General features: G+C 50.3%; 7 protein-coding genes across 7 annotated transcripts; 2 read left to right on the top strand and 5 right to left on the bottom strand.

The window, feature by feature from the left end:
* Positions 1 to 315: 315 nt before the first annotated feature.
* Positions 316 to 3,717, top strand: GCG54_00005238 (Peptidase M20 domain-containing protein; the record flags this gene model as incomplete). The annotated part of the gene is made up of 4 exons (XM_045405265.1): positions 316 to 325; positions 394 to 1,368; positions 1,421 to 1,542; positions 1,861 to 3,717. The coding sequence occupies 4 exons, from the start codon at positions 316 to 318 to the stop codon at positions 3,715 to 3,717; spliced, it is 2,964 nt and encodes a 987-aa protein (XP_045268856.1).
* Positions 3,718 to 3,858: 141 nt separating this feature from the next.
* Positions 3,859 to 4,848, bottom strand: GCG54_00005237 (uncharacterized protein; the record flags this gene model as incomplete). The annotated part of the gene is made up of 1 exon (XM_045405264.1): positions 3,859 to 4,848. The coding sequence occupies one exon, from the start codon at positions 4,846 to 4,848 to the stop codon at positions 3,859 to 3,861; it is 990 nt and encodes a 329-aa protein (XP_045268855.1).
* Positions 4,849 to 5,498: 650 nt separating this feature from the next.
* On the bottom strand, positions 5,499 to 6,014 carry GCG54_00005236 (uncharacterized protein; the record flags this gene model as incomplete). The annotated part of the gene is made up of 1 exon (XM_045405263.1): positions 5,499 to 6,014. The coding sequence occupies one exon, from the start codon at positions 6,012 to 6,014 to the stop codon at positions 5,499 to 5,501; it is 516 nt and encodes a 171-aa protein (XP_045268854.1).
* A 1,987-nt stretch (positions 6,015 to 8,001) lies between these two features.
* GCG54_00005235 (putative endochitinase) lies at positions 8,002 to 9,297 on the bottom strand (the record flags this gene model as incomplete). The annotated part of the gene is made up of 2 exons (XM_045405262.1): positions 8,002 to 8,850; positions 8,902 to 9,297. The coding sequence occupies 2 exons, from the start codon at positions 9,295 to 9,297 to the stop codon at positions 8,002 to 8,004; spliced, it is 1,245 nt and encodes a 414-aa protein (XP_045268853.1).
* A 3,956-nt stretch (positions 9,298 to 13,253) lies between these two features.
* Positions 13,254 to 14,894, bottom strand: GCG54_00005234 (6-phosphogluconate dehydrogenase decarboxylating; the record flags this gene model as incomplete). The annotated part of the gene is made up of 2 exons (XM_045405261.1): positions 13,254 to 14,801; positions 14,865 to 14,894. The coding sequence occupies 2 exons, from the start codon at positions 14,892 to 14,894 to the stop codon at positions 13,254 to 13,256; spliced, it is 1,578 nt and encodes a 525-aa protein (XP_045268852.1).
* A 431-nt stretch (positions 14,895 to 15,325) lies between these two features.
* GCG54_00005233 (uncharacterized protein) lies at positions 15,326 to 16,852 on the bottom strand (the record flags this gene model as incomplete). Its single annotated transcript, XM_045405260.1, has 6 exons — positions 15,326 to 15,698; positions 15,763 to 15,855; positions 15,918 to 16,035; positions 16,104 to 16,214; positions 16,267 to 16,531; positions 16,682 to 16,852. The coding sequence occupies 6 exons, from the start codon at positions 16,850 to 16,852 to the stop codon at positions 15,326 to 15,328; spliced, it is 1,131 nt and encodes a 376-aa protein (XP_045268851.1).
* A 1,640-nt stretch (positions 16,853 to 18,492) lies between these two features.
* On the top strand, positions 18,493 to 20,260 carry GCG54_00005232 (Tyrosinase-like protein orsC; the record flags this gene model as incomplete). The annotated part of the gene is made up of 9 exons (XM_045405259.1): positions 18,493 to 18,499; positions 18,565 to 18,587; positions 18,636 to 18,880; positions 18,955 to 19,063; positions 19,147 to 19,201; positions 19,263 to 19,348; positions 19,408 to 19,753; positions 19,806 to 19,998; positions 20,065 to 20,260. The coding sequence occupies 9 exons, from the start codon at positions 18,493 to 18,495 to the stop codon at positions 20,258 to 20,260; spliced, it is 1,260 nt and encodes a 419-aa protein (XP_045268850.1).
* Positions 20,261 to 23,055: the final 2,795 nt, after the last annotated feature.

Here is a 23,055-nt window from a genome sequence, read left to right as displayed (position 1 = left end):
CCTAAAATTGGTGGGAGCTTGCTTACTCGTGAAAGCTTGAAAAAGGTTTCGTTGGAATGCAAGCCATCGTCACTCCCGCAACAACCTCGGCCCACATTCAATTCAAGCCTCGGCCTTTTCCCCAATATCCATCATCAATTGGGCTTGTACGTCTGGTCGATACAAGATCCAATTATCGGTTAGACAAGCGGAAGACCGAGATCTAATCATCGCGTCCCCCACACTTATCATCTTGGCGCTGTGTTACCCCTCCCGGTGCACCTGCAGCGAACTGCTTCTAGAGTCGGATTGGAAGCAGGGTTTCGTCATCACGCCATGCTCAGCGGTGATGATCAATACAACAGCCGCCGATAACGCACAACACTGCACGATAATAACCGCCTGAGTCCCAAGTCGGTCGAGAAACCTTTCCGAATGCACACCGCACGCTTGAGCTCGACTTATTCTACGTTCGCATCATGAAGACCCTCGCGCTCGCCAGTCTTATCTTCTCGTTAGCGGCTTCATCGGCCCGGGCTGCATCGTACACCGAAGCCCTCCTCGCACTACACAAGTCCCTCGTCGAGGTCGACTCAACCTCCAATGCCGAAGCGCCCGGAACGGAGGTGCTGAAGACATACCTCGAGAACAACTTCACCGTCGAATTGCAGACTGTCACTGCTGGCCGCCAGAACGTCTACGCCTACTCTGGCAGCTCCCGCGAGGCTCGCGTTTTGCTCACGTCGCATTACGACACTGTGCCGCCGTACATCCCGTACTCTCGCAATGGCGACGAGATCCGGGGCCGCGGAACGTCCGATGCGAAGGGCAGCATCGCCGCTCAGGTCACCGCCGTGGAAGATCTTCTCGCTAGCGGTGAGATCAGCGAAGGAGATGTCTCTCTCCTGTTTGTAGTCGGAGAGGAGGTCGGCGGCGACGGGATGAAGGCGGCCAACAACCTCAACCTAACCTGGGAGGCCGTTGTGTTTGGCGAACCGACGGAAAACCAGCTTGTGCGGGCCCATAAGGGTGTCCTCGGACTCAACGTCACGGCTTCTGGGATTGCTGGGCATTCTGGGTACCCCGAGCAAGGTCGCAATGCCATTGATCTTCTTGTGCGTTCATTAGGGGCAATCATCGGCGCCGAGTTGCCGTCGTCCGAGGAATTTGGCAACACAACCTTGAACGTCGGTGTAATTGAAGGTGGTATTGCCAGTAACGTTATCCCGGAGAATGCGACTGCGAGAGCGTCTATTCGGGTTGCCGTCGATGACATTGATAGCATCAAGGATGTGATCAGCAAGGCAGCGTATGCCGCTACGCCGGAGCATGTTAGTCTCTCTTTCAACACAGGCGGGAAGCCCGTCAGCCTGGACTATGATGTCGAAGGTAAGTTGCTACTGCCTCAAAAAATGACTGGAGAATTAGCTAACACTATCAGGTTTCAACACAACCATTGCGAACTACTACACGGACGTTCCGTATCTTGAAGGCGATCATAAGAAATACCTGTATGGTCCCGGCACCATTCTTGTTGCGCATTCGAATGATGAGCGAATCACTGTGTCGGACTTGGAAGGTGCCGTAGAAGGATACAAGAAGCTTATTCTAGAGTCTTTGAAGTAGAATAGCTCTGGCATGGATGCGTTTGACTTGTTCTTGTCAAGTTTTTAATATCCATCGTAATAATAACACAACTGCATAACTCATCACTGTGCATGCATCGGGCAGCTTTTATGAAGACGGAAGCTTTGACGGTTGTCCTCCGTGTAGAACGTTCACCGTTGCCTTCACCGTTGCCCCTGATTGGCATCCGTTTCACCACCGCTGACGTCACCACACGTGATCCGACACGTACCACCCCACCACCCCGCACCTCAGCTCGGTCGGTGCAGCTCAGTCAGCTCAGCTCACAGCACGCAGGAGCTCACCCCGGCTGCCTCACAGCTCTGCCTCACCAGCGCGAAGTACAAGTTGGGCATAGCACGCACGCAAGCCCCTTTCGCTGCGACATCACCCGCCAGACCACCACCGACCGTCCTTACCACATTCCCTTCTCTTCCGACTGCAGCCATGTCTCCCATCCCTGACGTCGTCTTCGAGAAGATCGACAAGTACGTCGACTCGCTCGCGCCCCAGATCCAACCCCGCATCACCTCCGAGCTTGGGATTTTCCAGAACAAGACCATCGATAGCCTTGAAGATCAAGTCATTGATGCCTTCCGCTCGCTCTTCAACAAGGACAAGGATCCCAGCGGCGCCCGGAGCCTGAATGACTCGCCTCCGGACTCCTACGGTGGCCAGTCCCTGCCCTTCGCCGACGAGATCGCGAAGCTCACCCAGAGCTTCAGCAAGATTACCGATGGCGCCGGAGATGATCTGAGGGAAATCTTCGACTTGACTGAAGGCCGCGGGGGAGGAGGTGGTGAGACCCAGTCTCGTGGCATCGACCACACCGATTCGTTCTCTCGCGGTGCAAAGGGCTTCCTGTCAGCTGCCATCAACGCGGTGCAAGACCACATTGGAGACGACAGGCAGGGCGGCGGCAACAAATTTGAGCTCGACGGACTTCTGGGAGTGCTAAGCAACACGGTCAAGGATGCCGCGCGCAACCCCGAGGAGAAGGCCCGCCTCATCAGCCCCGAGATCAAGGAGAAGGTCGGCGCGAAGCTGAGGGACCAGCATGCGCCCATCGCCGAGCAGTTCACCCGCATCGCACTGGACCACATCAAGCGCTGGCTTCGCGGCAACACGAGCACGCGAGACCTCGGCGACGGTATGAAGGGTGAAGTTGAGGACCAAGTGAAGGATCTGGTCAAGGGCATCGGTGGTTTGTTCGGTAAGAAGCACTCCTCCGGCGAGGGTGCCTCCCGAGGCCTCGGTGACCGCGACGGCGAGGAGGGAGGAAGCGGAAGTGGTTTCTCCAGGGTCATTAGCGACAAGCTGAGCACCGGTCTGGCCAAGGTTCACAGAGAGGTCCGTCTGGAGTTCCGCAACATCCTCGGAGGCATCGAGAAGCAGCTCTTTGAGCTCCTGCCCGACCAGTTCCAGCGGCCATTGGAGAAGATCCTTGGCGGCAACCCCTTCGACTCACAGCTCGACCGTGAGGCTGGAGGCTCGACAGACCGTGGCTTTGGAGACGACATCAAGGTGAAGCTGGTCAGCAAGATCCGCGGTCTCATCCGCAAAGTTCAGGAGACGCTGCGTGAGAGCATTCTGGGCGTCGTCAACGGAGGTCACCGCAAGTTCGAGCGCGAGAGCTGGGTGTTCGTGCAGAACATGGTCGAGACCAAGGTGCAGAAGTATCTTCCTAATGTGAAGATCAACGTGCCGGATGACATCGGAAACGAGGGTGTCAGCGTCGGATCCCCGAACGTGCAGCTTGGCGGCGGCAACCAGCCGGTTCCTCCTGCGCAGGGCAACTACCCTCCTCCTCCCTCGCACCACGAGTCGGGTGGCCAGCAACAGGGGTACAACCCCGGCAACTACCAGCAGCAGCAACACCAAGAATACCGGCCCGACCAGTACCAACAGCAGCAGCATCAGGAGTATCGCCCTGACCAGTACCAGCAGCACCAGGGATACCAATCCGAGCAGCACCACTCCGATCAGCAGAGCTACGGAGGTCAGAGTCAGGGACATGGAGGAAACCAGGGCTACTATGGCGGCAACCAAGGATACGACCAGAACCAAGGCCATGGCCAAAACCCAGATTACGGACAGAACCCTCGATACTAGAATGACTGGGACTGTTAAAACGGTGATGGCGACGAGGATTGATACCTGCGGGCGGAATCAAGCATGTTTAACTAGCAAGGTTAACCTCTATGAATAACGATGAACGAGCAATGACGAGCTCCATTGATGTGAATTCTTGAGTTATTTTGTGACACCTGCTTTCTCCAACGCTTCTTCCGTCTTCTTCTCCAGTTGGATCCCAACAAGTACATCAAGTAGCCTCACAAACTTCCCCCTATCATCTTGAACACTTTTCGCCAGCTCCTGCGCCCCATCTCCCTCCTCAATCAATCCAAACTTGACCGCAACCTCCAACGCCCTCTGATCAGCGTACGGAAACACCTCTTCCCAGTCTCCCTGCACCCGCCTCAAGAAGATACCCGCCCCCGTCGGCCCAACCCCCTTAATCCCATCCGTCAAGATCTTCTCGACCTTCTTCTGCGCCTCCTCCACACTCTTCAAGTCCTTGACCTGCGCCCGTAATCCCTCCATCTGCTCCACACTCCCACCCTCCTTACCATCGCCACAAATCCCCCTCACACCATCCACAAGACCCCCCAGCTGCGCAGCCGACTTCTCCTTATGCTGCGTCCTCGCCTCCCACATCACCTTCCTTCGCCCCTCGAACCCCGCCTCGTCGACATCTTGCAGCGTGCGCAGCCCAAACGGCTCGTTCAGCAGCGTGTTGATCGTGCGCAGGCCCAGGCGGTGCGAGATGGGCTTGCTGAGCAGCAGCGCGGCGACGAGGTTCTGGAAGGGCGTGAGGCTGGAGTCCGGGTACGTGAGCAGGGGCAGCTTTTCTTCTTCTCCGTTTTCGTTTTTGATTGCCTTTTTGCCGGCGTCTTCGGGGGGAGGCGTCTTTTGCGGGCGCGTGGTGGAGTCCCAGTCGACCTCGCCGTGGCCGGAGGGCAGGGAGGGGAAGGCGAGGGAGAAGGCTTCGTCGCTTAGGAGCCATTTTATGGTGTCCTTGGAATTTGAGGATTTCTTTGGCTTTTTGGTGTCTGGTTCAGAGGCTGAGGTGTCTTTTTTGACGTCGGTTTCGGAGGCTTTGCGCTTGGTGCCGGGTTCAGGAGATGCGGCTTCAGCGTCTGAGTCTTGAGACTCATTCTTCGTGGTCTTTTTCGGGGTCATGATGAATCGGAACGCGGAAGTCTGAATTTGGGATGAGAGAAATTAGTTGTGAGAATCAACTTGGGTATGAGAGGAAAGGGAATACATGCTTCGTTTTCCATCGATGGAGTTGGGGTGAAAGCCGCATGATGTCATGGATCGAGGCGGTCTGTGTGCATGGCAGTACTGATCGCGTAACGTCATGGCACAACGGTGCGCTAGAAGAAAAAGAAAGGATTAGCGTGAGTACTTGGTTTTCGAGAATCGTTCTGTGTGTTCCTGATTTAGGAAAGACCATTTGCATAGCTCTTGCGGAAAGAGCTATGGGTCAGGGCACCTTCCAATACATCAAGAAATCGACCATCAATTGCAACAATAGAATCATCAAGATGCTAAAGCAAGGCAATTCAAAAGCAAGACGACAAGAAAATGGAAATCCAGATAGGGAAGATCCAAGACGACGAAGACCGAGGAAGATGAGAAGACAACGAGTCAAACGTAAGCATGCGAGAACATTCCATTTTTCTTTTCTCAAGTAGCCATGATTTCCCAATGTTCGTTCCCGCCGGATCAAAACTTCATCTCGTGGTAATCACCAAGCTGTGCTAGAAAGAGCCATCCCAAACGTGCCTGCCTTCCCAACGTGTAATCCCAAATTTCCTCCGCGGTAATCAGATCTCAGCCTCAGCAGCACCGTCACCAGCCTCCTGCTTGACAGGCTCCTCCTGCTTGACAGGCTCTTCCAGCTGGACAGCCTCATCGTCAACGTCCTCCTCAACCTTGGCCTTGGCCTTAGCCTTGCTGACGCGGGGCTTCTTCTTGGAAGGGGTCTCCTGCTCCTGGGCGTCGCCTTCCTCTTCGTCGGAGGGCGCCTTCTTCTTGGGGGTGCGCTTGGCGCGGGGCTTCTTGGCCGGAGTGGTGCCGGGGGTGCCAGCCTCGTCGTCGCCAGCAGCACCAGCACTGCCGCCGAACCAGCCGTGCTTTGCGATGGCGTTGGAGACGCGCTTGCGAACGCTGCTGCCCGAGGCGGAGCCGATCTCCTCGGCGATCTTGTCGGCGTCGTAGGTGGGACGGGGGAGTTGCTTGATGATGGCGACCAGGAGCTGGATCTCGCCCTCGGAGTAGCCGTGGGAAGGGGCGGCGGAGGCGCCGGCCTCGTCGGTGGAGGTGTTCTTCTTGGGAGGCATTGTGGCTGGCAAATGTTAGTGTCCAACGTGAGAAAGGAGCGTGGATGAGGGTGTTTGGAAAAGGTACCAAGCCTGAAAAAAAGACGAACAAGAAGAGGTGATTTTTTTTTCTTACTTACTTTTGATTGGAAGTGGTAAGTTGTTGTGTAAGTGTTGTACAGGTAAAGCGAGATGCAAAGTGGTGTGGGTAGATGGTGAGTTGTTGAGAAGAAGAAGTTGAGTTGAATGGGCTCAGTTGGGCGAATATTTGTAGTGGATGGAGGAGGAGAGGGACAAACGATAGAGTTGGGAAAGAGGTCCTTAGAACGAAGAGACGTGTGCCTTCTTCATTAGGTTCGCGACCTTGGGGACGTGGAAGCCTGACATGGCTTTGGTGCACTAGATGCTGCCGGAGAGAAATGTCAGGCTACCTCTTGCTACTTGTCCCTTTCAATCACTTCGCTTTAGGAGGTAGTCTGGGGTTTTTGATGCCTTCACGATTATACTTGATAGTTCAGATGTGTAGGAGTCAGCCGACCGCTCTCACACCTTGCTTACCACATTGTTGCACATTCACAGTAGATCTGATTGCCGCATGAGGTAACCTTTGTGAGAATATGAGAGGTTGATCTTCACATTAAAGCCTTTAAAGATCTGGAAATATTCAAGACACCTCACCTTCCATCCCATACCACCGGCTCATCGAGTATGTTCGACTGGCAAATGTGGGCAATTGTAGGACTCGCCTGGCTCAACATTGAAAGCAAGCGCTGAGAAACATCGGGAAAGGTCTATGGAAAACTCAGGTCATAATTGGAGAAACCGAAGCTGAACGGAAAAAATGTGACAAAGGGCGTCGAACAACAAAAAGTATTTGGAGATTCCTGTGGACAGACTTGACCGGGACTCTAGGCATCACATTGTTAACTACACAGTAAAGGATAGCCCTCCGTATTGATCCTGGGTGGTAAGAAATCAGCCAGGCCCATACAAGGTCTTTGTGTGTCTCCGTAAGAGGTAGTTTTAGTTGCCTGGAAGTTGACGCTCGATGCTCGGGGTTTCTTTCACCAACACCATCTTATGTGGATGGTTCTGGCGCCTGCAGACCGCCCGCCGCCGATGCCTTAAGATCCCAATGCCAGCCTCAAGCCAACACATACGACCATACCTTCCAGAAAACACGGGATCCCGTCCGCTCTCCCATAGTCAAGCTGGAAAGGGCCGGACTAGTACTCAGGTCGGTGACGACTGGGGAATCCCCGGTGTTGTATGTCTTTTGTTTTTGCACCTTCATGTCTTTGAACTTCTGGCTTCTCGACCCGCCAAGTCCAACTGAGAGTAGTCTTCGAAGGCTGAGCTTGGGGACTGCAGTTACATGAATCTTGAGAGTTGGCGGGAGTTGCAAAGACTCACAGCATAATGGCCTTCCAGTCCAGTGGATATACAGCATGAAGTTGTTGACTAGACCACCGCAGCTTTCTGTTCCATGGACCCAACTTCCTTTTGCTTTGAACACGACGAAATGGGCAGCTGTTTTTCGTATTCTCAATTAAAAAGACTTCCTAGTAAAGCTTGAAGCTATCAACAGGCACTGACCAACACAGCAATTCCCGCCGGGCTGGCGAGGCCCGCTTTAGAAACTTTCGGTTATTTTTGGACACCCAAGTCCCCCGATGCCGGTAATCCGTTGGTGTTAAGGCTGCCCCTGGTGCGGCTTAGCGCGCCTGAGTCGGACTTTTTCAACGTCAATAGCGCCCGTGATTGGGATCTTCGGCGACCTACCGAGAGCGGTTGTTTGTATTACTCTTTCAAGCTTTTCGCGAGATTATGCTGCAGGTTCGATGCAGACGTGATCCCATCACAATCCTATCACATTCTGAGGCACAGTGTTGCATCGCAAAAAATCACGACAGCCATGGTTGTGAGAAAGAAAATGGTATTGATTACAGTCTTGTGTCACTGAGACAAATTCTAAAAAGATTTACATGAAACTCCTTGACCCAACACCTTACAGTCCAACAGCAGAGCGGATGGAGTCGATGAGGATGTTCTTGTAGTCACCGCCAGCCTCCCACATGGCGAAGCCAGCCATGCCGGCGCCGGTGAGGTACTTGCCCTTGGCAGTCAGGGACTCGGTGTTGTCGTAGGAAACCCAGACCTGGGCGGTCTCGTTGTACATGAAGGGGGTCATGCTGCAGTTGTCGAAGCCGGTGGCAATGCCCTGGAGCGGCTTGCCAGCCTCGTCGAGGAACTTGGCCTCGGTGATCAGACTCCAGAAGGTGTAGGTGCCGGAGGGGGGCGAGGCGTTGCCGCACTCGTCGACGCGCGGGTCGTCGTCCCAGCTGCTGCCCTGGAAGCGGTTGGAGCTGTTCTGGGCGGGGTAGGCGTTCAGCGTGTTGCTGCCGGATAAGGCGCTGGTGGTGTTGACGGAGAAGCCGTGGCCGTAGGCGCCGACGGCGAGGACGAGCTTGTTGGCGGGGATGCCGGCGTTGACCCACTTCTCGACACCCTCCTTGGCGCCGCCCTGGTTGTTGCGGGAGTCGCAGGTGTAGGCGAGGGGCGCGTTGGGTCCGCCGGTGGCGGCCCAGGCGCCGTAGATGTCGTAGGCCATGATCATGAGGTAGTCGAGTTCCTTGGCGAAGCCGGAGAGGGTGCCGTTGACGCTGCTGACGCCCGTGGCATCGTACCAGGGGAACAGGCTGGTGGCGGCGGTCAGGTAGAGCTGCTTAGGCTGCTTCTGGCGGAGCTCCTGGAGGAAGGACAGGAAGTTGGCGGTGTCGTCCTTGTTGATGGCGTTGCAGCCGAGACCCTGGCGGTTGGGGTACTCCCAGTCGAAGTCGAGACCGTCGAGGTTGTACTGTGGACTGTTAGTGACTGTCGCATGCTACTGAGATATGGCATCTCTTACCTTCTCGACGAGGTCAAGGCAGGTCCTGACGAAAGCAGTGCGGTTCTCGGCGCTGCCAAAGGCGGTGCTGAACCAACGGCTGCCGGCCCAGCCTCCAATGGAAACCAGGGCCTTGACGTTGTTCTTCTTGGCCTCCGACACGAAGACGGGAAGCTGGTCGGGAGCGGACTTGGTCAAGTTGAGGCTGCCGTCCTCGGAGGTCTCGGCGAAGGCGTACTTGGCGTCGGTGTACTTCTCCCACGGCATCTGGCTCACGGCGAACCCGCGGTTGGCGTGGTATCCGGCAAAGTACGTCGAGGCGACGAGACCGGAGGAAGTGTTGGCGGCGCACGCGGCGCTGGCGCACACGGCCAGGACGGCCGCGAGCGAGGCCTTTGTGAGTCTAGCGAACGACATTATTGATCACAATTCACACCGATAGGAAAGAAAAAAGTGAATGTAAAAGAGTGTGATGGTGGTGTGGTGAGACCGGATCATCTCAATCAGCCAGCGGTCGGGACACCGAAGTCCCTTCATATATACTCGCACCACCAACACATCTTGCGCCGCAGCCAACGAAAGAGCCGCTCCATCAACAGGCGCACTTTGTCGGACGAGGCGCCGCCGCAATTGTTGGATAGAGTTCAGCAAAGCCCCAGCTCGCCCACGCAAGCTAATTGTTTTTCTGGGGCTCGCAGGCAAACGCCGCGGCGGCACTGGGCCAAGAATGACTCGCCGGCAGGGGTCAGCCCAGACGTCGGCACCCAGAGTTTGGTCTGATGTTTAGTTGGTTTATGGGGCGGAGGGCATTAATAGGTCGCTTTTAATGAACCCCCTGAGCCTGGGAGCAATGGGAAAGCGGCGAGGGCGATCCGGGTATTTGCAGAGGATGCAACATGCTGTGACGGAGGGAACGCTGACCCCCTCCCCAAAGTCCCTTTCGCCCCCTATTTTTCTCCAATTTCGCGTCCGCCCAGTTGGGGAAGAGGAGTCGTTGGTTCGTTCCCACTGTTCACGAGTGATGGGTTTGTTTTCATGTCCGGGCCGCCCGGCCAAGCACACCAACACGCGGGTGATCGGGCCAAGCGGCGGGAAGTCAGGCTCGGCGATGAAGAGCGATATTGCCGTGAGGAGGTGCTGACAGGGTCAAGGTCGAGGGCAGAAGAAAAAAAGAGAGAAATGCAGAGAAAACGAAAAGGGGATGGCGCAAGAATGGCGCAGCTTCGCAATGCCCGTTACAGCCAATGCTATCCGTCGCCTAGGAACCGAGAGCGATTGGTGAATCCCAACGCCGTGGTACCTTGGAGAGCTGGATCCCGCGAGAGTTTGTTTTCTCTTTTCTTTCACGAGATGTTCGCAAACGTTAAACAGCTCCAACCGTGGCCAGTTGAGTGGTTCCAGCCGTGCCGGATGCAGCGTTGGACCACGCGGCGCACCTTTTTTCTTCCCCAATGAGGCCGCCGACAGGCGGGTGCAACGTGCAACTGCATGAGACACCGAGGAGGGGTTCGCCATCCAGCGTGTTCGCCGACCGGCGCGGACGTGCGCGAGTTCCTGCATGTTCCCGGTTCATCTCATGCTGTCAAACATGTGAGGGTTGCTTACGCACAGCAAATTGATGGGCTGTCAACGAGTCAAGGGCACCTCCTGAAGCTCTGTGGGAAAGTAGGTGTTTAGCTGTCACTGGAAGCAACGCGAACATCCGCGGAAACATCGCGAAACATGTTTGACGGAGCGCATAGCAATCCTCCATTTCATTCCCTGTGAAGCTGAACAGTTTTTTTTTGTTAATGACTCTTGTTCTAGATTCTAGTCCCCAGCCGGCTGGGAATTCGGGGAGACTAGTCTCTCCCCGCAGTCTCTCTCCATGTGGATCGTTGGCGGGCAGTGCCTTTGATGCCCACGGAATCGGTTAAGGTGGGCTATGGCGTTCCGCCTCGATGGGTAGCACCCCACGGCACGCAGGTGCCACGACGGCCACCGTCTCAGCCGCAGCCGGATCTGGCTCCGTCGCTAGATCAAAGAGCGCTGAGAAATCAATCTGAGATAAGAAGACTGATTATGTATTTGGTACGTAGTTTTGCTGTGTACTAATTTGCTGAAACGAGACACTTTTGCTTTGTGAGCGCGCAACGACATCATCACGCTTGGCTAGCCGGTGGGAGATGAACACCCATGATTGATGCAACATGGTTTCCGCCCAGTATCAAGCCCGCCTCAGGCTTTATGAATATTTCTTTCGGGCATTACCTCTCTCATTTATGGCCTATTTCTCAACCGATGACGTGAATCCTAGATTGATGGTTGAGTTGCTACAACACCGCCCCTTCGCATGAGATATTTACAGCCCCCACCTCCGCTCCGTCGCCAATGGCGTAAACATCATTAGTGTATAGGTCTGCGTTTCTTTCCCGTCAAATATCAATTTTCACAATCGAGTCTCTTAACCCGGGAGAGTCACCTCAGATTTCGATCGAAAGGCCCTGTTCGCAATAACCTTATTCTTTCTGACCTGCCTAATGCGTCTTGGCGTTTCGGAAGACATGGACGCTGGTGATCAACTTGGTGGAGACCCGTAGCACCTTGGCAGTCCCTCTTCCCGTCATTAAAATTGCTTAGCATCACCGAAGGAAACCTTAGGAACTGTAGATTTTCTCCCTCTGTTGGTTCTTGGCAAATTAGATGAGAGCCCCGAAGGCAGGTAGTTGGACACCGGTACGAACCGACTGTTAAGGCTTTCATTCGGATCGAGGCAAAACTTGTGAACGCATCTATGTCCCACGGGATTGGTGTCGCTCTGTATTATCCTGGTACTCGTAATTTCGAGTCGAAGGTCGCCTCTCGCAACAGCATTTTGGTTCAGTCAGGCATCGGAAGAGGAGTTTCGCATCCCACCGGTACATCTCATTGCATGAGATGGTGAGATCAACAATATCCACTTGTACGGCCAATATGCAGAGCGAGTCCGGAAGGTTTTCTCTGTACCGGCGCGCGAAATGTGACAAACCGATGAAAAGCTCCCGACCATCGGGGAACTCCTGCTTTGAAGCCTCGAGGCAGAACTCCTTCTCGATGATTTCGGCAAGTTGGTTGCGTTCGACGCAGCGCTGTTCTTTCTCAACGCCTTCGCATTCGAGAACGGGGTCATCGAAAGACTCCCATATGTCAGCGTCGCCGTCTTTTACCTCTTGTCTCGGAGCCACGCTCCGCTTCTTGCCCGGGATGCCGGCGTAAGGCTGATTTGCTGGCTTGACTTGGTGGTTGATCCCGGTCTGGAGGAGGGCAGTGGTGGCGTCGGAGTCGACAATCACCTGGTCTGCTGTGACTGCCACTCTCTGGTTTTGTTCAATGCGTTCATAGACGCTTCTTGCGTTCGAGGAGATGCAGCCACCTTCCCATCCGATCATGAGTGCCATCACCCCCGAACACCGTGAGCATTATTTATTGGTGATATTCGAAAAGACGAGGATGAGTGAGGGTGCTTACTGAGGTGTGGCCATGCTGGTACCAGCCAATATTGTGTTGCCGTATCAGATGTGTGGATGGCGGACTTGACTCCAGCACCCGGGGCCCAAATGTTCATGTTTCCCTTGCAATTGGATTTTGCCCAGCGGTTGTAGTTTACGTCCACGGCGCCAACACTCAAAACCGATTTCTATCTGTCGCAGTATGAGCAACTGTCTGTGGACTGGAATGAGAATATTTGTAGCAGGTGACTGACGTAGCTGGAACACCGATGCTTTTCTGGTTCTCGTTGCCTGCAGCTGCGGCAATAGCGATTCCAGCATCGGCTGCCTTCGTCTAGGCCTCCTCGAAGTCGGTTGGGTTCGGGTAGTTGCTCATATCCCACTTCATGGAGACGTTGATGACGTAGCCTTTGAAGTCCGATACTTTCGCGTTCTTCTTGTTGTTGTGGACTTTGATCACGTCGAGGACGGCTGCAAGAAGACATGGAGTAAGTTTGCGCTCGCTTCAGTCAAGTCTCGGACCTGGAGTCCCATATTTCCTTTCTCTCGGTTAATAAATCCCAGAATGCATGTACCTGAATGGCATGCGAGTTTTCAGGCGTGAGCTTACAGTCGGACTCTCTTCATAGCAACTAGATTGCCTGTGCTTCGCAGCTCATGATTGGCTCCCTCGCAATCTCTCAATTAATAACAGCTCTCTCAGGCTCTCAGCCACCATTGAATCGCCGATTCTTCAGATGGACACTGGAAAAACCATGTTGACAGTCGGACAGCAGCACAGTGTCGTACCCTCTATCGCATTGTCACTGAGAAAGACGCGAACAGTGAGTCCACGAGTTGATAGCAACTAAGCAAATCACATTGCATCTGAATTTCCATCTATTGGGCTCGTCTACCAAGTTACACCTAATCTCTTTTTCCTTTGGCTGGCTTCCACTCGAAATGATGCTGGCCTGCTTTAGGCTCGCCCGGGAAAACATCCTCCTTCTTGTCAAACATGTGCTTTCCAAAGTAATCTAGCTCCGCCTCCATGAACTGCGTGGGAAGCTCGTTTGACGTCGAGTACTTGTAATACTCGAGACTTTGACTCAACGCGGGGACACAAAGGTCTGCCTCAACAGCTTTCAGGACGACTTCCTTCGTAGCAGAGAAGTTGCATGATAAGTCGTTTCCAACCTCGTGGTTGGAAAGTACGTCGTCTTCGATATTGCGGTCCTCGCGACTATACATGGCGTCAAGCACGTCGACGATGCCGTCCGCCTGGATGATGCATCCGCCGCGCCACAGCTGGAGTATGTTTCTGTAGTTGAGCTTCCAGCCCATTCTGGCATCTTGAGCCTGAATCATGTCCATACCCTGTGCAAAGCAGGTAAGGAATCCAAAGTAAGTCGCCTTCTGCAGATGATCCAGAAAGTCCTCTCTGGAGGAAACGTCCAGCTTTCTCGACTCCACGCCTCCATTCGCAGCATCTTTGTTGTGCTTGCGTTGTCCGGCAAAGGCTGATGCAAACCGGAACAGATGGGCGCTGACGATAGTTGCCGCCGGAATGTGCAGGCTGATGGCATCTTGACAGGTCCAGTTGCCTGTTCCCTCTGTCTCGTCCACATCTTGAACGACCTTGTCCCTGATATGGCCCAGAGGGTTCTCTCCATACTCGTCTCTGGCGTTTGAGATGTCGACTGCGATCTTGATCAGAAAGCAATCATGCAAAGGGCCCGATGAATTCCACTGGTCGAACACAGCTCCGATCTCAGAATAGCTCATTCCGAGGCCCTGCACCATGATAGACCACACTTCTGCCAGCACCGACATCATGCCCTGTTCGATGCCATTATGAACCATCTTCACAAAGTGTCCACTTCCTCCCGGTCCCACGAGGCCTGTGCAAGGCTTGCCGTCCCGTCCCTTGGCCGCGAGCTTTTCCAGAAAAGGGAGAATCCGGCGTACCACGTCAGGATCACCACCGGGACAGAAAGCGGGACCGGATCTGGCGCTCTGGTACCCACCCGACACTCCGCATTCGACGTAATGAACGCCCTTTGGTGCTAGCTCTCGCTGTCGTCTCTCAGTGGCTTGCCACTGCTCGTTCGCGCAGTCGATTATGATGTCGTCCCTCTCCAGACCGCCTCCCGACAAGAGACCCTGAATAGCTTCATCGCCGACGGAGCCATGCGGAGTGCTGAACACGAATACACCCGGCTTGCTTTGCGCCTTCACAGTCTCGCACAGGTCCTCATAACTCTCCCGTGCCGTAACACGGTCATCCAGACCAAGATTCATGGCGTCTCTTCTCAACTTGTCGATGTTTTCTTTGCCTAGGGACTTGTTAGTAGCGAGGACGACGGTGGGCATAGAACGGGGCGTACTAGGGTCGTAGAAGAAGACACGATACTCGTTCTCGGCGAAAAGAAGACTCATCGCAGCCCCCATGCTGCCTACGCCAACGACACCAATCTAGCTAAAGTCAGTCATTTTTGAACTTTTGAGCAGCAATTCTTTTAGTTTACGATGACTTACGGTGGTGAATTCGACTCCTTCGGTCGGCATATTGGCGATATTTGCAATCGGCGAATAAAGTTTTGACAGGCGGGAAAAAAGAAACCCTTGCAAAGATGTAATGTGTAGATTGATTGATATCAATTGTACCGAGAGACTAAGATGGTAGTTGCTGCATGACGTTTGCCGGGCGTAAGTGGTTCATCGGATGTCATCGTGACGTCTTGGCTGAGGTACTCGGCTCAGGCTCAGCATTGACTAGTAGGTTGCTATGGCCCGCCCAAAGCGACTGTTTCATCAGCTGCAAACCATTTTTATTGAATCAGACCATAAAAGTAGACGGTTTCCACAAAATACGTTGCGACGGTTGCGAAATCATGATTACTCACCCAGCTGAATTGTGATGTCTCTGTGGTCGGTCCAAAAAGCGGACCGAACCCCGATATTTTCGAGATGATCGTGGATAACTAAACCAGCCGAAGCTACACTAAATCTTTGGGACTCCTCTGCTGTCCATCGTCGACAGACACTGAGACATGTGTTGTCTTGGTGATCCCGTCCGGTGGTACGCTTCTCTGCGTCCCCACGATACTCTCCTCAGAGTCCATCTTCGATCGGTTGAATCCCGATCTCACAGCGGTCGTGTTTCGTCTCGACCTTGAAAACATTTCAATATTCCCTTGGGCATCACCAGTGGCACCAGTCCGATTCGTTCCATTATTCCGTACGTAGCCGTCGTGATTGTTGTACTTGGAAGTGTACTTCGCCGAGGAACCTGCGAGGATGGCCCTGAATAGGGGCTTGAGGCAAGGAATGGAGGCGGCGACGATGGCCGTGCAGATTTCGACCGTTGTCCTACCATTGAAACATTAGCGCGCGCGGCTTCAGATGCGGCGATGGAAGGTCGACGGCTACTCACCAGATCGTGATGTCGGAACTGTCAAAGAGGAAGTCCCCGTGTTTGCCGTAATTAGGTAGGAAAGAGATTTTGATGACGGCGGCAACTGTGGCACTGGATGACAGAGTGAGCAATCGGTCGATGAAAATGGGGCGTAATCAGTCAAATTGGCTTACAAGATTCCCAACGATAAAACTCCGATCACTGCGGATTTGACTTTCCAGTTAAGCTGGACTGTCCACAACATCGGGATCGGTAACAAGGCGAACAGTAGATCTGTGAATACTGAGACACCTGCGGAAGGCTACATGAGCAACGAGAAACTGGAGGAAAGCGGCAAGCTCAATGTTGTCAAGACTTACCCGAGTTGAAGAAGGCAGCAAATTTCAGGTTCGCTGGTGGGATACACTCGCCACCCTTGATAGATGTATCCCAAGTGTAAGCCAGCGGCCGACACTGAAAGAACACGGTCACTGTAAAGATTAGAACCGAAGATTTTCTGCACCTGCATGTTCGTGCGCTTACAAAAGTTTCCCGTTGCTGACAGAATCGTGAAGACGATGGTGCCCATGATGAAGTACCGCATCCGCGTCGAAGGGCTCACTCTCAGCAGAAATAGTCCTACGCTGACTTTCGCCAGACAAAGGGCAATAAGACACAGAGGCTGTGTGACAAAGTTGTAATGCAGTCCGATGACGACGTTTGACTTGGGCTCGATGTACTGGATATGTCGTCCTCCTCCGTACTCGACTTCAGGGAGGATCACCATCATCTCGGCGAAAATGACGACCTAGAAAGAATTAGCTCATCACTTGCAACATTTTCGGGTTTGATTGAAATCATGGTGACTGGAGTTGAAGACCAAAGGAGCGCTGGAAATGGCAAGGTCTTTTTTTCACGGAAGCACATATTGCAGCACAGGAGTCGGGACCGTGCTTACCGTGGCGGCGAGAATACACCAATCATCCCAACCAACAAGTCGAACAATCTTCGCCCTCACATAAATCCTCATCATGACAATAACCACCGAGATACCCACCAGGCTCCCGCAGGTGGCGAGGATCTCGGGACCTCTGTTGATATCCGGCGGAAGCTCCAGAGCGTCGGCCATGGCTGCGGAGTCTTGAAGCTTGAGTAGAAACGAGGAGGAACCAAGAGTACGCAGGATCGACAGCGGGCCACACGTCGAAGAGGCACTCAATTCTTTATCTCGGTGTGGCCAAGCCACGCTCGCCTCCTATTACTGCCGCACGATGCTCCGCTGCAGAACGCCGGCACCTATCCTGCGCCGCCTCGGCGCAGAGAAGAAGGAAAATTTCAACCCACCTTTAGTGGCAGGTGAGCCTGTTGGTGTGGCTCATCCGATGGAATGGATCATGCAGGAACATAATAGAGATGACTGGAGAGTCACTGACAGGGGGCAATGGAACTTGCCATTGACCCCCACACTACATTAATCTGCGACCCTCCTTCGTGAGGGACTTGTCCGAATTTGCGACTGCTTCGTTATCCTTTACCATCCAGCCTGTGGCTAGTCATTTTTCCTCGTTCGACCAACAAGATTTACGAGTCCCCATATTTCATCATTCGTTTGTCGACATCTACGTATGTCTTATTTTCTTGTATTGGCATCCAATGACCATGGTCCAGCCCATCGCCCATGTTGACTCGCAATCGCGCTTGAAACCTTCAAGAATATGTCGGGCTGAGTCGAATAGGTCACTCAAACGTGACTTACATTCAGGCCCAACCAGCGTTTCGCAACTATCAATCCTCGCCGGAATTATTTCCCGCATGTTCGCAGAGTCAAGCAATGTTGCCCACCGGGATGTGGGCAATCCTTCAAAACTAGAACCAACACAGACACCAACACGAGTTTGACCTTGCCATTATGCCATCCTATCAATGAAAATTTCCACTTACGGCCATGGTCACGAAGCCCAGACATTGTTCCACTAATGGTGGAGGATTATCAAGGACTCAGAAGTGGGTCTACCGCCACCGTTCATAAAATACAGGCATCTGTCCGGGGAACAAAGATCTGACGAACAATCGTTTCTCGCAGCACCTCGGCGGCTCGGCAACGAACAGAGCATCAGTCGGCCAAGTCGTTCGCTTCTTCGTGGCATTCCGGAACTTCCGGCATGCGCGTACCCTGTTGGACTCCCTGGAACCGATTCCGCGGGCCAGGGGACCTGCATGCGACCGTTGCGATAGGAGCGTATCTAACCGTCATGGAGGACAGTGTTGGCGTAGGGGGACAGCGTCCTGATTCGCTCTCATGATCTTATGTGGAAACTCCACCGGTGAAGCTCATTATCGGAATCCTTCAGCGACGGTGGCCCAAGATGCTGGGCGCGCCTAGATGAAGCCAGATTCCTGAGATCAGGGGCCGGCAGAGAGCCGAACTTCCTTTTTGCGAAAGTCGTCCGCTTCGGTGGTATCTCAGACCCTGCCTGCATGCCGGGGGCTCAGCAGCCAACGTTACCAACAACAACTGCCTACTCTTCTGGTTGGCCGAAAGACACCCTTCTCTTCGGCGTGCCGTACGCCACCTGTGCCACCTGAATACGACTCCACTGCATGCAAGTTGGTGCAGAGCGCCGCAGACGTGCATCGTCTCTTAGCCCAGATGGGCGATAGAGCAGACTCGCGACATGCCATTGAAGAAATCCTGCAGAGATGAAAACCGGACTCGCCAATTTGCCGGCATAATGCTCCGCAGCAGTTGTGCTCACGGCAGACTTTATTATGTTACGTCCATCGCCCATTGATGCGCTGGCCCTTCTCTCTTCACCTCTCTTCAAGCTGACTCGCACCCAGACTTGACACGGGCCCGGCCATTAGTTCGTCAAAAGACTCGCCAAATTTGATTGACGATCTTTTTTCTCCAGAGACAGCCGCCAACCTTGAGGATCAGCTCCATCGTCTCTACGGCCATCCTGGCGTCGTCTGCCTGGGGTCTCCCGACGGTCCAGCCCCGCGACGATCTCGCCGCCGACGAGGCCCGGTTCTCCAATCTCACGGAGAGCATCAAGGCTGACGTGCTCAAATCGCTGGACGAGCGCGAGGAGAAGCTTCGCAAACGCGGCGAGACGGCCACCTGCACGGCGAGAAACCTGGTCTTCCGCCGCGAGTAGTAAGTCACGGTCCCTCCGCCCCAGCTGCCCGGAGAGTTGCCGAGATGAAGTGACTGACTCGATGCACCACCAGCGGTTCTCTGTCCCAGAAGGAGAGGCTTGCGTACGTCAACGCGGTCAAGTGTCTCCAGCAGTTGCCCGCGCACACGCCAGCGAATGTTTCTGCGGGTGCACGGTCGCGGGTAAGGCCATGAAGCCCACTCACACAACCCACCTCACCGGACCGATCCGAGATTGGCTGACTCTTTTTGGCGTGGTGTGACAGTTTGATGACTTTGTTGTCATTCATATTCAGTCGACTCTGTTCATTCACTACACGGGTGCGTTTGCTCATCATGAGGAAGTCTACAAGCCACGGTGGTTGCTGACATTGCTGCGCAGGCAACTTCATGCCATGGCATCGCTGGTTCGTGCATCTGTACGAGAAGGCATTGAGGGATGAGTGTGGTTACACTGGCTACCAGCCCGTGAGTGTTCATTGAGGAAGGATTCCCACTAAAGATGCAGTACTGACTCGCAATGACAGTATTGGGACTGGCCGAAGTACGCGTCTGCTCCCGAGAAGTCTCCAATTTTCAACGGCGACCCGTACAGTCTCGGCGGCAACGGAGACTACGTGCCCCACGACGGCCCCGTCATCACTCCGCCCGATGGAGTCGGCGGCGGCAACATCCAGCTGCCTGCTGGTGTGGGAGGTGGCTTCGTGACTACCGGTGCTTTTGCCAACATGACCGTCAACCTCGGCCCCGTCGGCGGTCTGGAGGGAACCGCCGCCGGCCCGGATGGCGGTCTCGGCTACAACCCCCGCGGACTGAAGAGAGATGTCGGACCTGCCATGAACCAGAGATACGCCAACTATACCACTGTGCTTAGTACGATGCATCGGAAACTTGTTGTTCATTCACGCGACTAACCATCGAATAGACCTGCTTCTGAAGCCCAACATTTCCGAGTACCGCCTGCTTTCCGAGGGCGTACCCTACACAATCGAGATCGGCCCTCACGGAGGCATGCACTACGCGATCAGCGGTGATCCGGGCGCCGACTTGTTCACCTCTCCCGGCGACCCTGGTTTCTGGGTGCACCACGGCATGATGGATCGCATGTGGACCCTCTGGTAAGCTACGCAATAAGCTTAAACTTCAATGCGACATTCCTGATCTGACATTCCTCCTCCTTGCAGGCAAGCGATCGACCCAGTCAACCGCCATAAGGACCTCAACGGAGGAGATTACGGCCACTTGACCTGGGCCAACGAGCCACCTTCCAACAAGACTCAGCTTACCGATGTTATTGACATGGGATATGCTGGCCCAAATATCCAGATCCAAGATGTGATGGATACGCTGTCCGGCCCCTTTTGCTACTTCTACCTTTGAGGATGCATCTGTAGATTCATGTAAGGCCTCTAAGAGGCCAGCGCTGCCGCAAGTGCAATCAAGTTAATTTTGCCCTCTATACTTATCAACTTAGTGATCTTTTTCCTAGGCTTTGATTATTAGCTAACTCGTAAGTGTAGTAAGTTAAATACTATAATAAATAACGTTATTACTACTTCCTAATTAGGTAATAAATAAATAAAGTTATAATACCCCTAGTAGCCTAAAGTAATTCTGAGGTATTATTACCCCCCTCTTTAGTTAGTTCTTACTTAATTAGAAGGTCTCTATAATATCTAATATTATTAAGAACTTCTATAATAAGAGGTTTAATTTAGTAGTACTAAAAGCTCTCTTATAGTTAGCTACTATTGCTAGTATAATAAAGATATTAATAATAAGCTAGGAGAGCTTTAGGAAGGTCTCTATATAGTCTATCTACTACTATATTAGGTTAGAAGTAGTCTCTAGAGGCTAATAGAGGTAGAGATTAAGCTTATCTATCTAAGGTAATATCTAATAGTACTAGCTATTAACCTATTTGTTATAGTTAGCTATCTAACAGTAGGGTCTACTAATAGAAGCTAGGGATTAATATATTATAATAGTATATTAAGGTTATAGTCTGAGTTATAGGTTATAGGCTAGTTATAGATTAGATCTTTAGAGACTAAAGTGATCAGTCTTAGTCTTAATAAGTAATTCGTAGTAAAGGTAAGCTAAGAGTATCTATAAGGATAAATACTAAGTTAATTACTAAAGAGCTATAGAAGTCTAACTATAAGCTAGACTTAGGGTTATACTATATATAAGTCTTAAATAGTTCCTTTATCTAGCTTACTAATTCCTAACTAAGTACTAGTAAGTATTTAGTAATTACTAATAAGCACTTAGTAGTTCTTATTAAATACTTAATAATCTATACTATCTACTTAGTCTTATCTTATTATTATATAACTTATATTATAGTTCTTCTATTTTCTAAGTAAGTCCTTATTATTCTTATAATCTTATAGTATAAATATTTTATCCTAGCTACCTATTACCTAAATAAGTTAGTTAACTATTATTTATATATAATAGGTTATAATATTAGATCCCCTCTCTAAAGGTTTTATCTTTAAAACTTAATATAAATAGGTTATTAGTTTTAGATTAGGGATCTATTAATTATACTTCCTATTTTACTTATAATACTAACACTATATTAGGTTATATTATTAAAAATCCTATAATTTCTATACTTTATTACTATTATTATTCTCTTAATATTACTAAGAATAGTTTTAAAGTTATACTTTATTATTACTATTATTTAAAAGGGTTTCGCTATAAAATACTACCTAAGTTATTAGTTTATAAGGAGTATATTACTATTAGTAGTATTTATTATTCCTATAATACTTCTAATAATATAATTTACTAGTATAAAGCTATATTTATTCTAGCTTTTCCCTTTTTTAGTTAACTAGTTATAGTAGAGTAGTTAATAGTGGAGTTTTATTATTTAGATAATAAGGAGGAGGAAACTAAAAAGTTATTTTAAAAGAGAATAGAGGTACTATAAAAAGTATAAACTAAAGTAAATAAGGTACTTATAAGGTTAGATTATATTTATAAAGTAAAGAGAATAGTTTTTAAGAAAGGTTATAAGGAGATATTAATAATTATAGAAGAGGGTGAGGTGTCTAAGGTTCCTTTTATAGAGTTTTCTATATTAGAAGTTTAGTCTATAGGTAGCTTTAAAGTATTAGACTTAGATTTAATTCTTAATTAGAATCCTAGTATTCTAAATTTCTTATTAGGGGAGTTTTAGTTATATTTTAATATTCCTAGTTAAATAGATATATTTTCTTATTATATTAGTCTAAGGTATCTTTTTAGTTATACTTATACTAATAGGAGTTATACTCTTTATTTTTTAGCTTCTCTTTATTTCTATTATATTTCTTTTTATATTTATCTTTCTCTTTTATTAATATACTTTATATATTCCTTAAATTCTTCTAAGGTTATAGGTAGACTTAGTCTATTTTTAGGATTAATATAATTAAGTATTCTAATATATTTATTAATCTTATTTTAATACTTAAGTAGGTTATTATTTAGTTCTTATATATTATCTTTATATTTATAGTTTTTCTATTTAATAAGGTATTCCTATTTATTATCTCTATATTAGTAGTTAAGTAGCTTTTCTACTTTATACTTTAGTTTATTATCTTCTATAAGAATAAAGTTATTTATTTATAATCCTTATAGTACTAGCTTAAGAAGTAAAATATAAAATATTAGGTAATACTTTATAGTTTCTAAGAGTTTAAGCTTATAGTTAACTAGTAAAATAACTTATAAAATTTTAAAAGGTTTAAGCTTTTTATAATTAAGTTTATTATTTAGTTATTTTATTTTAATATTTTACTATATAAAGTAAGTACTATCTCCCTTTTTTAAAGTTAATCCCTTAATCCTTTATTTATTACTAAATTTTAATATTTATTATTAGATAAATTTAAGTTCTTTATATATATTATTTTAGATATCCTTAATTTATTATATTAAGGTAATAGCTTTAACTATAGCTAGGCTTATTTAGGATTCTCTATAAATAGTTAGTTTAAAACTATAATTAAGGTAGAAGGGGGATTCCTTAGTACTTTCTCTAATTATACTATTATAGGTAAACTAAGTAATAGGTAAAAGTATAACCTAATTATCTTAGTTATAATTAATATAGGTATAGAGGTAGGTTTTAAGGATTTAGTTAATTTATTCTATTTATCTATTAGTCTATA

The sequence above is a fragment of the Colletotrichum gloeosporioides genome (assembly GCF_011800055.1).
Source record: "Colletotrichum gloeosporioides strain Lc1 chromosome Unknown consensus_15, whole genome shotgun sequence".
NCBI lineage: Eukaryota > Fungi > Ascomycota > Sordariomycetes > Glomerellales > Glomerellaceae > Colletotrichum > Colletotrichum gloeosporioides.
The sequence above is the reverse complement of the archived record's forward strand: the minus strand, read 5'-3'. Positions and strand labels throughout refer to the sequence as shown.